Source organism: Balaenoptera borealis (assembly GCF_965194805.1).
Source record: "Balaenoptera borealis genome assembly, chromosome: 20".
Lineage (NCBI taxonomy): Eukaryota > Metazoa > Chordata > Mammalia > Artiodactyla > Balaenopteridae > Balaenoptera > Balaenoptera borealis.
In genome coordinates this window covers 1,869,912-1,886,098 of record NC_138879.1, presented here as the reverse complement: position 1 = coordinate 1,886,098, position 16,187 = coordinate 1,869,912, and the positions used below count along the sequence as shown (strand labels likewise).

The following is a 16,187-nucleotide window of genomic DNA, read 5'->3' as shown; positions in this document are numbered from 1 at the left end:
GCCAGCGGTACAACCTTGGACTCGTTAACAACTACAACAAATTATCTGCAAGACCCCTCACAAAGGGCTCTCTCTGTTAAAGCTGAGAACTGCAATGTCCCCACAAGCATCCAAGGCTGGCGTAATGCAAGTACCACGGGCATTTTCACTGGAAAATGTTCTTGAGAGGAGGTCATAGTTTAAGCTGCTAGAACTGAAGCGAGCTGCTGCTTCTTTCAGGGATGAGCTAACAGTCAGCAAAGGAAAAGAAGAGGTAAGGCAGCGCCCAAGGGCGGAAAAGTCTGCAGAACAGCAGAGGGGTGTGAATGGAGAAAGTGACCTGGCCCAGTCAGCAGACCCGGAGCACCTCTTTCTAAAAACCACCAGAAATCCTCCTCTGGAAATTATGTTCCTTGGAAATCCTTTCTCAGGATGGGGAGAGCTATTTTTACAGGATTTGTTACTTACTAGTTACTGCTGGCCCTAGCTCTCTCAGGAGACATAAATGTATCTGAAGAATGGAAATGTTGTGCTTGCTGCCACAGACCAGGCTACTAAGACAGAAGAGAAAGAGTTTCGAGTTTTTATCATTGTAAATGAGCCTCAGTTCGAAGTTCCAGTGCTTTAAAAAAAAATTCCACTCTGTTACTTTGACACAGCGCAGAATCAGTGTAACAGTTTATTCCAATGCAGTACAGTACTCCACCCAAATGAAAGCATAAAGTGCAAGTGTTTAATTACTCCTATTTGAAGGTTCTTATTTCTGAAGAACAGCAAGGCATTTTGCTATCCACTCTCTCCATTCCTTAAAGGCTTCCACAGGTTTGGGCAAACTCAGAGGATCCTCACGGCTACGTTCCGGAGAAACTGTAGGTGTGTCAGTGGACTCGGCATCAACCCACCTCACCAGCGCCTTGAAAAACACGTTCACCTTTTAACAAATCCCAGCAAAACAGACTTCGGCAAGAGAAAAACATTAGCTTCCGAATCAAGTTATCTACATCGGTGACTTATGCTACCCCACGGAGATGTTCCATTTGATAAAGATGGTCATGAAGGTGAGACCATGCTTGTCAAACGGCACGCACCAGAAACACGCCAGCTGTGAGCACACAGGACAGTCATGAGGATGCACAGGAGAGAAGATTAGAAAGAATTACACTTAGTCCTCACAGTTTTTTGAAGGTGGGACGATAATTATTTTCTTTTCTCAACTTGCTAAGTGTTCCACAAGGCATTATACCGTGGTTGTAATTTGACGGGGATATGTATACACCTGTTAAGTGTACACATAGGCATGGCACATATACATATGTGAAGACACACATGTAGACATGGACTGCAGTCGCTATGTTTGTGGACATTCACTTGCACATCGAGATTACTTTCCCTCCTTCTTAAAATCACGCCTTCCTCCTAATGAATATCATACCCTTGTCCCATATGTGGAAAGATAAATCACTTCCACATATTCATAGTTTGTGGGGTTTTTTAAATGTAAATTTATTATTATTATTTTTTAAATTTATTTATTTATTTATTTATGGCTGTGTTGGGTCTTCATTGCTGTGTGCAGGCTTTCTCTAGTTGCGGTGAGCAGGGGCTACTCTTCATTGTGGTGCACGGGCTTCTCATTGCGGTGGCTTCTCTTGTTGTGGAGCACGGGCTGCAGGCGCGCAGGCTCTAGAGCGCAGGCTCAGTAGTTGTGGCTCACGGGCTTAGTTGCTCCGCGGCATGTGGGATCTTCCCGGGCCAGGGCTGGAACCCGTGTCCCCTGCATTGGCAGGCGGATTCTTAACCACTGCACTACCAGGGAAGTCCCTTCATAGAATTTTTAAACATGAACTTTGCCTCGCTTATCAATATTTATTCTGCTCTGCGAAGTCAAGCTCTCTGGCCCTAAACGAACGGGAGACACAGAAACCTCTTCCACCATTTCTCATTGAATTTTAAGTGTAAGGCAAGTCAAAGTTTTTAAGAAAGATATTTCTTTGCATTTTTTTTTAAACCACAGCTTCCTGCCTACCTTTGCACTAATTTCCTCTGATAAATCACCTCCAGAGAAGGGCCTAATAGAAAATGGTAGTTTGCTACTTAAATAACCACTTCCCCCTTTATGGCTTCCCCCACTTACTTTGTATCTGTCTTTAAGGTGGAAGCCGATAGCACTCTGCAACTTGCGTAAACAGATAGGGCAAAGGTCGAGGGGACGCTGGTCAGCTTCTTCCAAGTGGTTGGAGCCTTGCATCAGACATGCGAGCCACTGGCAGTGCCGAAGTCCAAAGATATGTCCAATCTCATGGGTTAAAGTCTGCAAGACATTCACATGGAGGCTTACAGCGCCACGGTCATCGGCAACAAGGTACATCCCCTTCTTTTGCATGCTCTTCCAAGAAACCAATTCACAGGAATGAGCTCCCTTACCATCACCACCAAAACCTCAGTCTGCCCAAAGACTTAGACCCTCATTTCCCTGAATGTCTTACTGCCTTCCTCTCTGGGCTTCATTACTTCCCCACCAGGGCTTCTCCACCTCGACACCACTCACACGTTGGACAGGATCATTCCTTGGTGGGGGCGGGGCGGGGTGTCTTGAGCACGGTAGGGTGTTGAGCAGCAGCCCTGGCCTCTACCCACTAGACGCCAGTAGCATGCCCTCCCCCGCTGTGACCACCAGAAATGTCTCCAGACACGGCCAAATATTCCCTGGGTGGCAAAATCACCCCTGGTTGAGACCACTGGTCTGGACCAGAGGGGTGCTTGCTAACATTTAGATTCTGAGGCCCTTCCCCCAGAGATGCCGAGTTGGTAGGTAGGAGGGGAGGAGCTTGAACTGCATGTTAACAAGCACATTAATGCAGGGAACGTACAGCTGACCCTTGAACAAGCGGAGGTGGGGCACCGACCCCCCTGCAATCGAGAACCTGCTCTGGCTTTACAGTCAGCCCTCTGCATCCGCAGTTCCGCGGGCCCTTGAGGTAGGGCAGTACCTATGGCGTCAGTGAGAAACACCACACGGCAGCGGACCCATGCAGTTCAAAGCCATGTCGCTTAAGGGTCGGCTGTACTCTGAAACCGTCATTCCATCAGGTGTCGTTCTCTACCCCGACACACAGCAGTGGTGAAAGCGGAAAAGCCCGTCTGGCTATGAAGAAGCGGGGAAACGAGGAGACAGGCTTTCCACAGAGCAGGGCAGGGGGAGCCACGAGGAACCAGCAGCTGCAGTAGGCGGCCCGGAGCCCAAGGGGAAGGCCGTTCCCCGCCAGGGGCCAGAGCGCAGGGGTCCCGCAGGCCCCCGGGAGTTAGCCCGACTTGACGAGCACGGCGTCCCTACCCGCCCAGAATTCTGGACTTAAGCTAATGGTCAGGAGACGGGTACAGCCAAGGCCGCGTGTAACTAACAGGACAAAAAACTGTCACAGATACTGTACATTTCAGTATGAAGGTACCATTTACATTCTGGTTTTATTGGTAACTTCAGTCAAGCAATATCCACCAGAAGTATACAAATGACACAAACTCATTTATGAAACCACCTTAAGGACCGCGGATACCTAAGTTCAGGGGATCGAGATCTCTTAAAACAACACTCCTGAGAAAAAAAAAAAAAAACACTCCTGGGGGACGGTTTGAACGGCTCACCTTACAGGACCGAAGCAGAAAAACACTAGTCACTTCAGGAACGTAATAATTATCAAAAACTGAGTAGTCACTTGAAGATTTCTTCTGCAGCTTCTTCAGTTTGCCTTCGTAGTGTGAGCTGTAAAAATCACTGCCGTACCTGGCAAAGCTGAATATCCCCACACCTAGGAAAAGAGGACAAACAATGACAGAATAAGAGGAAGATTCCTGAAGAAAAGACTAAAAAAGAGCCCGCTCGGGCACCTGGCTGGGGAGTGCCCATCGGTCCCAGTGAGTGCCCGCAGCCCCACTAAGCTCGGCTAAGGTTTGCCCAAAGGAAACTTCTGCCCCAGATTTCCCGATCAGAATCTTCCGCTATCCAATCTGCTCTGCTCTGTAAAACTCAGTGATCTTGACGTCAAGTTCTTGAGAAATTGTAAGTTCCAGAGAGTTTTTTTCCCCACAAAAGAAGTCATTTTTGGGGGAATTCCCTGGCGGTCCAGTGGTTAGGACTCTGCGCTTTCACTGCCGTGGGCCCGGGTTCAATTCCTAGTTGGGGAACTAAGATCCCGCAAGCCAAGTGGCACAAAAAAAAAAAAAAAAGAAGTCATTTTCTTAAATAGCCAAATCAAGTACTCCAAAAGGAGCGACAGAGTGACTGAACTGCAGGCTCATGACCTCACTCTGGAAGATCACGGTAAACAGATCTCGGTGCCGTGCATGTCACTGAGGGTCCCGTCCTTCCCTTGTGCCCTGCTATACAGGAAGACATCCGGCCACTGCCCCACTGCCTTGGTGACCATGTCTGGACCCTGCCTTCAGACAGAAGAACCTCTCCTGTCCTCCCCCCCCTGTAAACACAGCACAACTCTCTCTGCAGCTGTGCCGGTGACCAGAACAAACACCCCTGTAACTGACTTCCTGTGACACCTAGGCTAGTTTCAACCATCTCTGCCCAGAGAACAGACTGACGCACCACTCATTCTAAAGGGCACTGACTGCTTTATAATTCCACTTGTTTACATTGTCGCTTTCATGTATGCCTCTTTCAGCTGCTCTTCGAAAGTAGTAAGGAACATTTGTGTTAAGGAAGTGAACTCATAGTAAGTTTGTCCAACCTAATTTGATTCAAAAAGAATGCACCTCACCCCACCTTGGTATTTGAGATTTAGGGGAAGAGAGCATTCTGGAAGTTAAGAAAAAACTAAACCTACTCACAAGTGACCTCCTCTGACCAAACAAGTGTGGGTGTATTTCACTATAATACCTTCAGCAAGAACATTTTTTTCTTCTAATAATCCTACCAACAGATTATTTCCTTTGGTAATTAAATATTTCTCAATTTTAAAATACCAATCTTTATAAACTTGGAGAGAATGAAGTCACTTGTAGTAGGATACTGCCTCACTGCACGGCAGATCAACCCTGCTCTCCTACTACATCTTCTCTTACGTCACACAATATTTAAGAAACTTACTGAGAAAAAAAAAAGAAATAGAAACATTTGGGGGGAGTGCTTCCTGACCTCCTCAAACGCGTAAGATATATTAGTTAACAATATCTAGATAAACACATTGTTTAAAAATTTTTTTAATGGTTCCATCTCTATCAGGTTAATAATAAAAGGGGAAATAAAGATTGAGCTCATATAAATTTCTGATAGAAAACTCGTACAAAAACTCAGGGGGACAGCAGTGACCCAAGTCTGCGAGAGCGTGTGTTAGTAAGGTCATGGGGGCAGGGGGTCTGGCGCTGTAAGAATGTAAATGGAGAGTGAGGATGAAGGGCTGGGGGAGGATGAAGGGCTGGGAGGGAAGGAGGCTCCGCGGCACCCGGGGTCCCCACCTCTGATGAACGGGGAGGAGAGGAGTGTCTCTAACAGGAAGAAACATTTGTGAGCGAGAGCTCCCACCCCAGCAAACCCTGGGGCTGATGTAACAGCCAGTCTATAACCTCTGTACTCATACAGGCCCTGGTACTTGCTCCCCATCCCTAGAACGCTAATGGACAATCATGCCCCTTAGTTTACTGGACTTTTCCCCTTCAAACCTGTTTTAGATCCTGGGGGATAAGGGTAGAAAAATAAGAGCAAAAACAGAGGGGTGGGGAGAAGGCAAAAAAAAAACACAAAATAGGCAAAAATATGATTTGCTTCTGGATCCTTTCCCACCCCCAGTGTTATCAAGCGGGTTCACAATGAGTCAAAGTTTATTTTATTTCAAGTCAAAGACTGAAATTGACCATAAATAAAATAACAAAATGTCCTGAGACACTGGATATGAAGCACACTTGTAAATCAGTCTACAGCTACCTCATCTGTGCAAGATTACTAAAAGAGCTGAAAAACAATTAGCAAGATTTTCGTTTATATTAATGACAATTCAAATATCCTTAACTTATTTAGTTCACCTTGCCACTGAATTACCTACATTTACCACCTGTTGTGCGAACGCCTATATATGTGCCAGGCATATGTACACACTTCTTACGGGTCAGCACTCCTATGTAAATTATCTCAAACTGACACTGGGAAATAGGTATTATTAGCTTCAAGGTCACACAGGCACTGAACGGCCAACCTGTGGAGAAACCCAGATCAAAGGGGTCTATCAACAGCATCCTTCCCTTTACGGCAGGATGCCGCACCAGAAATACTATACAGTCTTAAGTATCAAAATTGTAATTGGTTGGAATTTTTTCCCTCTTTCAAAATCTTCAAATAGTCTCAAGTTGAGGAAGTGTCTACCAACAATGTCAAAAAGGAATACCATCTGTCAAAGAGGCCTGTCCAAAGACAAAATTCCAGGAGTCTCTTGGGTAAAGATCAATCATTGTTATTCCCACAACACAAAAAGCATCTTCAGGTTTCTTCTTTTTTAAGAACTTCAGGATCTGCCCTATATAAAAAGAAACGCGCATGTGATATATAAATACACACATATACGTATAGCTCAATTCACGTCGTAAAGCTGTTTAATTCACCTGCATGAATCTGTAGGTTCTGCGTGTTATCATTGATTCTAAAGGAACACCTCGTTGCAGAGACAGGAACCGGTTCTAGGAGTTTTACCGTCAAGCCATAGAAAAATGCTTCACAGTAACCCTTGAGCCATTTCACATATTCTTCACTGATACTTCTGGTGTTTCCTAGCAATCCTATAATGTGGAAGAAAATTTAAAGACAGACTATGAGATGATTAAAATAGCCTTTACCTCAGTCTAGAATTAGAAATTTGGAATTAGACACAAACCAACTGTAAATTTTCAATACACCTTTCTATCGTTCACTGAGGTGAATACGAATTAGAAAGAAACAAAACATCCTTTTAAGGCAGTTTGGCTACAAAACTTCCACCTTGGGAATGAACGTCAAAAATGATTATAAAAACTGCCCGCTTGAATGAGATCGACAAGCCAAACTATCCCTGGCAACAGCACCATTGCAAAACCAAACCAAAGCCAATATATACCAATGCACTGTATATAAATACTGTGCTTCTGTGGAGAAGGCGTCTTTCTGTAAGGATCGTTGAAAAACTCTTCAAAGTCTTGGGGAGCCTCAGGATGGGAGGTTATCCAGTCTGACTGCGAATGCAAAGTAATGGGTCCAAAGAGATCACTGTCTGGCCGGAAGGCTTCGTCCATCAGACGCTTTTCCCCAGCATCTAACTTCTCATACTGTGACACAAGCGCTGGGTTCTTTGAGATGAGAGCTGTCCTTAGTGTGTGTTCAGAGTGCCGTACTGTTTGCATCTACCAGAAAGACACAAGAAGTCAAATGTAAAATGCATATCCACACTGGTGACTTTAATCAATGTACGTCCTCCACAGACATCTTTTATTTCTCCCTAGCATGGAATGACTGATTGATTGCCAATGCCTTGGAGTGATCACTCCAAATTACTGTTTGCTTTTGCCCATTTCTAATCAATTTCTTGGGGGAGGGTCTCTGGAAGAGTGAAAAGACAACCATGAAATTCATTCCTCCATCTCTTAGGGAACCTGCTCCTATTATAAAACCTAGTGGTAACCACAAGACACGACCTGATTTCCCATTTCCTTCTGCCATTTGGGTAATAACATTATGAACTGACTCATTAGGGCCACGTGAAAAATACTCATCCTTTCCAGTGTGACTCAAAGATGCTCACGACCAAATGGAAAGAGAACTAATGTAAATCTTGCCGTTTCTGTAACTTAACTGCGGGCTGATAATATATCTCAGCCACTGAAGTTCATCGTCTCCGGGTCGCGTCACCCTGAGGAAGACACCAGGTGACTAAAAGCCAGACCCACCGTGACAGGCCTCTTCCATTCACATCGCGTGCCTGCGCAGAGATTTCATCCTTCCCTTTGAACGGGTCAGACAGCTGTTCCACCGCGAGGCTTTGTGAGTGAGGAAAGGAAAAAACTGGACGTCACTGTCTGGAACTATCATATTTTCTAATTATCTACATTTCCTCCACTTTAATGATAGACAATTGATGGGAAAGTTTAAGCGAATGGCTGTCCTGGCTGGACATCTGAACTCTGGAGTTCCAGAGTGTGGAAGAAATCCCCAAAACAAAGCTCTCTCTCGTCAAAGCTCTCCTACGAGCAGAGGCTCGTCCTCACTGCTCCACAATGGGCCGAAACGCGACTTCTCCTCCAGGACAACGTCCTGTCGTTCCACCCACCTTCAGGGAGAGGACGGCCCCCTCTCAAGTTTCTGTCTCACAAGGACCGGCATGTCCGGGCCTGGGAGGGAGCGCGTGGCGCCTTCACCCTAACAGTAAAAAAGCGGTGTCAAAGGTCAGGAGGCCTCCTTCGGCCTCCCAGGTGGGAGTCACTTCGGGGGATGGGGGCCCGAGAGCTGCCGGCGCGCCGGGACCGGAACCGGACGGCCACCCCCGCCGGGTGTCCATAGCAACTCGCTCCTTGGGCTCGGCCCCGCGCCAGCGCGACCCGGCCCGGTAGGGGGCGGCCTGGGGGATCCCCGGGGACTCTCGCTTCGTCTTTTCCACCCGAGGAAGCCTGGCCTGGCTCTCCCGAGACACACCCGCCCCCGCCGTCCTCCCCGCTTCCGCCACGGCTGCTCCTCCCACATCTTCCTCCCTCCCCACCGACCGCGACCGTCTCCATCCTCTACCAGCCGGCCGCCCGGCCAGGAAGCCCCAGCCCGGAGGCTCCAGCCCGGCCCCGCCAACCCCACCCCGCCAACCCCACCCCGCCAGCCTCACCCCGTCACCCTCACCCCGTCACCGTCATCCCGCCGGGCGTCGACACCACCCGCCCTGCGCCGTGCTTGGCGCCCGACGCCGTGCCCCGCCTCTTCGCGCGACGCCACGCCCCACCGTAGCACGCACGCTCCGTTATGCCCCGCCCCTTGACGCCCTGTCACTGCCCCGCGCTCCATGCCCCGCCCCCGCCGCGCTCCGCGCCCCGCCGTCGCGCTCCACGTCCGGCCGTCGCGCTCCACGCCCCGCCCGCGCGCCCCACGCTGCGCTCTACACCCCGCCTGGCCGCGCGAGGCAGTCTCGGGGGCGCGGGGCTCGAGTCCTAGTGGCCGCCGTGGCCCCAGGTTCTCGAGCGAAGCGCGGTCACGAGGGGGCCACGAGGCGCTGAGATCAGCCCCGCGCTCGGCCTTTCCGCCCTGCCCTTCGGGGGCGCCGCTCTCCTGGGCGCCGCTCCCCGGCCGCGCCCGCGCCGCGGGGTCAGCTGCTCGTGCACGTGCTCGGCTGGCCGTGGGTGTGAGCAGAGCCCTCGGCGTGACACAGTCCACCGGCGCGGAAGCGAGTCCGCGGCGGCCGCAGGTGGACTCACGGCCCGGCGCGGGGATGCGCCCACTGGCGGGCGGCGCGGAGGGGGCGTCCGGGACACGCGGCTCGGCGGCGCTTCTCTTCTCCCGGGATGCGCCCGCTGGTGTCTCCAGGCGCTGGAGACGGGCTGGGAAGTAGGAGAGGCGCCCGCGGGCGGTAGGACTGAAGCAGCTCTGCGGCCTCTGTGTGCGGGACGAGAGGGGACAGCTGCGATCCCGAAGACCCCCTTCAGCCCTGGGAGGTCGCGGGATCGAAGCGGAGGATCCCTCATCTCATCCGTGTGCTACCCCTTCGTGCGGCCAGCGCTCATCTCAACGTCGGGACGCGTGGACGGTCTGGCTGGCCAAGGCCACCGAGTGCTGCCAAGGCGACAGCGCCGCGCCATCAGCGTCCCCCTCCCTTCGAGGCGGGGGCCTCCGAAGAAGCCCCCGCCTCCCACTCGCTCCTTTCTGTCCAGCTCCCGTCATTCTTCCCCAGGTTCGCACCGCGCTCACCAGCCCCTCTGTCCTGACGGCTTCCTAGGAAGGAACCTGGGGAACATTTGGCCCTTTGTAATCCTGTTTCCTCAAACCCTTATTCACGACCTCATGTAAAGGGACGCCCAGCTCCCCCCGAGCCAGCCCCAGACATGACTCCTGCCCTCTCAGCGTGAACTCAAAGATACTCCTAAATCCTATTTTTCATTCCAAGCCCCTGTCCTACTGCTGCAAAGCAACCTCTGGAAGAGGCTCTCATATTTAGAATCATACAAGTTGTCCGAAAAGAAAATTTGTAACAAGATTAGAAGGCTGCAGCACGGGTTAAAGAGATGCAAAGTATACGGCAGATGAAGGGTTTTTAAATGACTTTTACAAACCAGTAGGAAGGAGATGGACATCATGACATGAAAACGAGCAAAGAACAGGTACTTTGAATGATCATTTAACATAAAAGGGTTCAACTTTACTCAAAGTAAAATGAAAACCATTCCAATACTTTTTTCTTATCGATCAAGTGACAAAACTGTTTACAGTTGACTCTTGAACAACAGGGGTTTGAACTGCACAGATCCACCTATACACAGATTTTTTTTTTTTTTTTAAATCGTATCCTCTGCTTTTTTTTACTTTTTTGGGGGGTTTATTTATTTATTTATTTATGGCTGCGTTGGGTCTTCGTTTCTGTGCGAGGGCTTTCTCTAGTTGCGGCAAGTGGGGGCCACTCTTCATCGCGGTGCGCGGGCCTCGCATTATCGCGGCCTCTCTTGTTGCGGAGCACAGGCTCCAGACGCGCAGGCTCAGTAAATTGTGGCTCACGGGCCTAGTTGCTCCGCGGCATGTGGGATCCTCCCAGACCAGGGCTCGAACCCGTGTCCCCTGCATTGGCAGGCAGATTCTCAACCACTGCGCCACCAGGGAAGCCCTATACACAGATTTTTTTCACTAAGTACATACGGCAGTGCTACAAGATCCTCGGTTGGTTGAATCCATGGATGTGAAGCTGAGGATACAGAGGGTTGACTGAAAAGTTATATGCAGATTTTCCGACTGCAAAGGGTCAGCGCTCCTGATACCTCATGTTGTTCAAGGGTCAACTGTATTTTGAAAGAATTGCAAGCTTGGGACTTCCCTGGTGGTGCAGTGGTTAAGAATCCGCCTGCCAATGCAGGGGACACGGGTTCGAGCCCTGGTCCGGGAAGATCCCGCATGCCGGAGAGCAACTAAGCCTGTGCGCCACAAGTACTGAGCCTGCGCTCTAGAGCCCGTGAGCCACAACTACTGAGACCACGTGCCACAACTACTGAATCCCACAGGCCTAGAGCCCGTGTTCTACAACAAGAGAAGCCGCCGCAATGAGAAGCCCATGCATTGCAACGAAGAGTAGTCCCTGCTCACCGCAACTAGAGAAAGCCCGCGTGCAGCAACGACGACCCAACACAGCCAAAAATAAATAAAATTGATTCTTAAAAAAAAAAGAATTGCAAGCTTACAGAAAAGTGGCAAGAATAGTATAAAGAATCCCTATGTAATCTTCAGCCAGTTTCCGCAATTAACATTTTACTTCATTTACTTTCACTGTCTCTCCCTCTGTGTCTCTCTTTATGTTTCCTGTCTGTCTCTGTCTCTCTCTCTCTATTATATATAATATAATATAATATAATATAATATAATATAATATAAGTATATTTCCCCCTGAACCATTTGAGAGTAAGTTGCAGACATGATGTCCATTTACACCTAAATACTTCAGTATATATTTTCTAGAACCAAGTAAATTCTCATAAATAACCACAGGACAATTAAAACATACCAGTATGGACTCTCATTTTAATTGTACCCCTTCACCCTCTCCCCAGTGCATCTTCCCTACCATCTCTGAATTTTACTCACCCTGACATTCCACTAGAGATCCTTGTGCATTAACAATCAACTATAGTTCTTCTTCCTACTTCTTTGATTTTATTTAAAAATTACTAAATCTATGAAAATATTCCAAGTACGTGTCTTTAAAAGCCAAATAGTACGAAAAGGATTGTAATGAAGAGGAGTAGCCCCCAGCCCGTTGGCCAGCTTCCCAGAGGCTTCTGATCTCAGCTCCTCAGCTGTTTTCCCTGGTATTTATCTCCATATGTGTACACAGCGTGTGTGTAATGAGACTTCTTGATCTGTTGATGAAAGGTAGCATCTACTGACTTATTGCCATGATAGATGGGGACTTGACTTCTTTGTTCATCCGCACACTCCCCCCCTCCCATTCCTCTTGATGTGGGCACATCACAAATTTCGATTGACTCTCTAGTCAGTGCTTATGTTACGATGACGCAAACACTGTTCACTGCAAAGTCAAGTAGTGTACTATGACCATGCTTTGTTTCCTGTAGAACTCTATTTTTGCCTGGAGTTCATAATCATTTCATTTCTATTATTTAGTTTACTTTCTGTTTTAAATTATAAAAGATTAATTAGCCTAGTTTCATATGATCTAATTTTTTTTAAAAAATACGTCATCATCTCTGTTATACATTTGCCAATAATATTTTCTACATAGCACATTAGTTGCTTTTTTTTTTTTTTTTCTGGGAATCTTTATTCTGGAGCTCTCCATCCCCCTGTTTCAGTCTGAACTGGTCCCCTTTAGGACTGCTACATGGGTATCACCCTGGAACTACACTCTGCTCTGTTGGATCCCCTGTCTCTTCAATTCTTAAACTCTTTGTCCCCCTCTTTCTTGGCTCACTCCTTTGATTGCTGTAGCACATCCCCCAGAACCTTTGGGAATAAAGATGCATAGAGGTAAATATTTGGAAATCTTGCTTATCTGAAAATGTTTTTATTCTATCCTCATCCTTGACTGAGAGTTTCCCTGGATTGGTGTGGAATTTTAGGTCGAAAATCATTTTCTCTCAGAATTCTGAAAACTCTCTTCCATTTTCTCCTCACTTCCAGTAACGCCACTTTGATTCCTAATCCTTGGTATGTTACCTGCTTTTTTTAAGGAAGATCTTACGATTTTCTCTCTATCCTTAGAGTGCTGAAGAACTCTTAGTTTGTAAAGTTTTTAAAGATGTGTCCTGGCCTGAGACATTTTCCCCCATTCATTTTGTTGCTCACTCATTGGGCCCTTCAATTTTTTTTTTGGCCACAGCCAACGGCATGCAGAACTTCCCCAACCAGGGATCGAACCTGTGCCCCCATTGGAAGCACGGGAGTCTTAACCACTGGACCACCAGGGAAGTCCCAGGCCATTCAATCTTGAGATACTTATCCTTACATTCTGAGAGATTTTCTTGTGTTACTTTTTTTTTTAATTTATTTTATTGAAGTACAGTTGATTTACAATGTTGTATTAATTTCTGCTGTACAGCAAAGTGATTCACATATAAATGTATATAATGTATATTCTTTTCTTTTATAAATTTATTTACTTATATTTGGCTGCGTTGGGTCTTTGTTGCCGCGCGCGGGCTTTTCTCTAGTTGCGGCGAGCAGGGGCTACTCTTGGTTGCGGTGCGCGGGCTTCTCATTGTGGTGGCTTCTCTTGTTGCAGAGCACGGGCTCTAGGCACGTGGGCTTCAGTAGTTGTGGCACACGGGCTCAGTAGTTGTGGCTCGCGGGCTCTAGAGTGCAGGCTCAGTAGTTGTGGCGCATGGGCTTAGTTGCTCCGCGGCATGTGGGATCTTCCCGGACCAGGGCTCGAACCCGTGTCCCCTGCATTGGCAGGTGGATTCTTAACCACTGCGCCACCAGGGAAATCCCCTGTGTTTGCTTTGAAACAGTTCATCTATTTCTCCTTTCACTCCATCATCACATCATAATTACTTGCTTTCCAGTCTGACTTCTAGAATAGACTGTAAGCTCCCAGAAGGCAGAGATTGCTGTGTCTGCCTCATTCATCTCTGTATGCCCATATAAACGCTCAAAAAAATATCTGTACAATTTAACTGAATTTCTTGAATGTCAACTATGTCACCTATGCGCTAGATTCTTCTGGTGATAAGAAAAATGATCCACTTATGGAATTGATTTTAAGATGCTCACAGTCTAGTGGGGGAGCAAATATAGGTGCATAAATAATTAAACCAAGATACACAGTAATAACGACCACTCGAGAGGACTTGATAAAGTGCTACGGGGCCTTCAGAGAAAGGCAATTACTTCCATCTAGATGGAATCAGGGATGCTTTTGTGGAAGAGAAGGTACTTGGGCTGGGCCTTCAAAGATGACATATCTGGACACGAGGAGCAGGACGGCTGCTTGCTGGATGGACTGAACAGTGTAGAAATGAGAGGGCCTTCTCCTGTCAGGCACTAGAAGTAAAGAGGAGAAACAGCTCCCTTACCATCCCCACCCCAGAAGTTCACTGCCCAGTAGGGGGAACAAAATGTGGGAGGCTATGATACAAGATAAGCATGTGGAAGATGTTCTAGGCAGAGGCTACAGCACGTGCAAAGGCACTGAGACCTTGAACTCACGGGGTGGGGGGTAGCGGGTGGCAGCAGGAACTGTCTCTGAGAGACAGAGACAGAGAGAGAGATACAGCAAATAGCAAAATGTGAATTGTTCATTGTGCTATTAGTTTAAATTTTGTGTATGTTTGGAAATCTTTCATAGTAGAAGTTAGGAAAAAAATAAAGAGATCACAGTCTCATGGGGGTGGTATTAAACCGCCTCAAAGCCGAGACTTGAGTAGGGTCTGTACCAGGAGGCGTTCAGGGCTGAGTTAGGCCAACTCCATGACATCAAGATGCTCTCATCTCAGCCACGGTCCTCACGTGGCCCGGTTACCAGGCAGCCCCGAGGGGCTGTGCTTTTCCCTCCAGCCTTTGTGTGATTCGTTTATTTAATGGCCTCTTTGCTCAATAACACAAGAGGTCCAAACTGCCAGTGCCAGCCCAGGACATACTCGTTACATTTTCACCCAACCTTTCAACTCTAAATTATGACTTTTCCAGAGAATTCCTGTGCTTTTTCCTTCTATTTTGTAAGATTCTTTAAGGACTGACTAGAGGATGCTTCTGTGCTTGATAAACGAGAATATGGGCTTTGAAGTAAAATGAACTTGGATTCAAATCCAGGCTTCTGTGCTTCCTAAGCTGTGTGACCTCAGGCAGGTGCCTTGGCCTTTCTGGGCACTGGGAGCCTCATCTAGAACACCTGTGCGGTACGTTTGTGAGAGACTGCTACAGGGCCAGGCACCAGGTGGGAGTTGAGGGGAGCTATTACTATTTTTATCTTTTTTATTTTTTTATTTCGTCTTTTTAATGTTATTCTTTTCACTCACTTGGCTTTCTTCGTCTTCCTTCTTCCCTCTTGCCCTCCTTTTTGCTTCCTTTGTTATTCACCTTGACAATTTTCCCCCAAAGAAACCAGAAACCAATGTGTAAAATTCTCAGTCTGTGATGACATTTTTGTCACCCAAAGGTGACACCTGAGCTCAAGGTCCCCTGAGAGAGGAGTCCTGTCAATACTGGCGGGCTGCGGGGAGGAGGGTGCCGTTGGTGAAGTTCAGCCTTATATGAATGGGACCCATGAGCACAGTACACGCGGACCCCGATCTTGCGATCGGCTGAGCACACAGGTATAAACCCGTACTACATCAGTGACAAATGACCCATAGAGTTCAGCTCTATTTCTACTATGGGCAAGCACAAAATAGGTATTTTTTCAAGTTAGCATTGTGTTCAGGCAGATACTAAACATTCCTCCACGGGTGAAGGGTTTAACATTCATTTTTCGGACATTTTTAATTCAGACAAGAGTGTATAGAAAAAACGGGGTCCCAGGTTGCCCCATCTCATTTTGGCCCCTAGAGCGTGAAAAAAGAGGAACACAGTGTGGTCTCTGCCTGAAGCTGGTTCCGTTAAGGGCCCTCCTGGGACCTGTCTCAGTAGAGAGGGCGCCCTTGCAAATCTGACTTGCCCAGGTGGGTTCGCTAGGGTGACAGGCAGCAAAATTAGTTCAGGAAGGCATTTTATAAGACTATCCCCTCCAAGGGGGAGGAGGGTGGGGGAGGGACGGACTGGGAGTTTGGGATTAACGGATGCAAACTATTATCTAGAGGATGGATAAACAACAAGGTCCTACTGTAGAGCCCAGGGAACTATATTCAATATCCTGTGATAAACCACATGGAAAAGAATATGAAAAAATATATAATATATATGTATAACTGAATGACTTTGCTGTACAGCAGAAATTAACACAACATTGTAAATCAACTAAACTTCAATAAAATAAATTTTTAAAAAAAGAATATCACCTCAAAAAGGAATTAAAGATGTAGACATCTGGGAATTGCCTGGCGGCCTG

General features: G+C 47.6%; 2 protein-coding genes across 6 annotated transcripts; both read right to left on the bottom strand.

The window, feature by feature from the left end:
- Positions 1 to 644: 644 nt before the first annotated feature.
- On the bottom strand, positions 645 to 7,992 carry AMZ2 (archaelysin family metallopeptidase 2). 5 transcript variants are annotated; one of them, XM_082370498.1, is made up of 7 exons: positions 7,897 to 7,992; positions 7,071 to 7,353; positions 6,583 to 6,756; positions 6,369 to 6,497; positions 3,622 to 3,785; positions 2,114 to 2,290; positions 645 to 910 (listed from the first exon to the last, which is right to left on the bottom strand). In XM_082370498.1, the coding sequence occupies exons 2-7, from the start codon at positions 7,351 to 7,353 to the stop codon at positions 737 to 739; spliced, it is 1,101 nt and encodes a 366-aa protein (XP_082226624.1). In that variant the 5' UTR covers positions 7,897 to 7,992; the 3' UTR covers positions 645 to 736. The 5 variants fall into 5 exon arrangements, with proteins under 5 accessions (XP_082226624.1, XP_082226625.1, XP_082226627.1 ...); XM_082370499.1 differs by having other exon boundaries at positions 645 to 892; XM_082370500.1 differs by lacking the exon at positions 645 to 910 and adding an exon at positions 930 to 1,753.
- LOC309619357 (uncharacterized protein) lies at positions 7,894 to 9,865 on the bottom strand (the record flags this gene model as incomplete). Its single annotated transcript, XM_082374463.1, has 3 exons — positions 7,894 to 7,970; positions 8,820 to 9,669; positions 9,715 to 9,865. The coding sequence occupies 3 exons, from the start codon at positions 9,863 to 9,865 to the stop codon at positions 7,916 to 7,918; spliced, it is 1,056 nt and encodes a 351-aa protein (XP_082230589.1). The 3' UTR covers positions 7,894 to 7,915.
- Positions 9,866 to 16,187: the final 6,322 nt, after the last annotated feature.

Excerpts from the sequence above, each read along its gene's own strand:
- AMZ2 (XM_082370498.1), bottom strand. The coding sequence starts at position 7,353 with ATGCAAACAGTACGGCACTCTGAACACACACTAAGGACAGCTCTCATC. Across the intron at positions 6,757-7,070 it reads TATTTATATACAGTGCATTG|GATTGCTAGGAAACACCAGA; the intron begins GTATATATTGGC and ends TCCACATTATAG. Across the intron at positions 6,498-6,582 it reads GAACCTACAGATTCATGCAG|GGCAGATCCTGAAGTTCTTA; the intron begins GTGAATTAAACA and ends CTTTTTATATAG.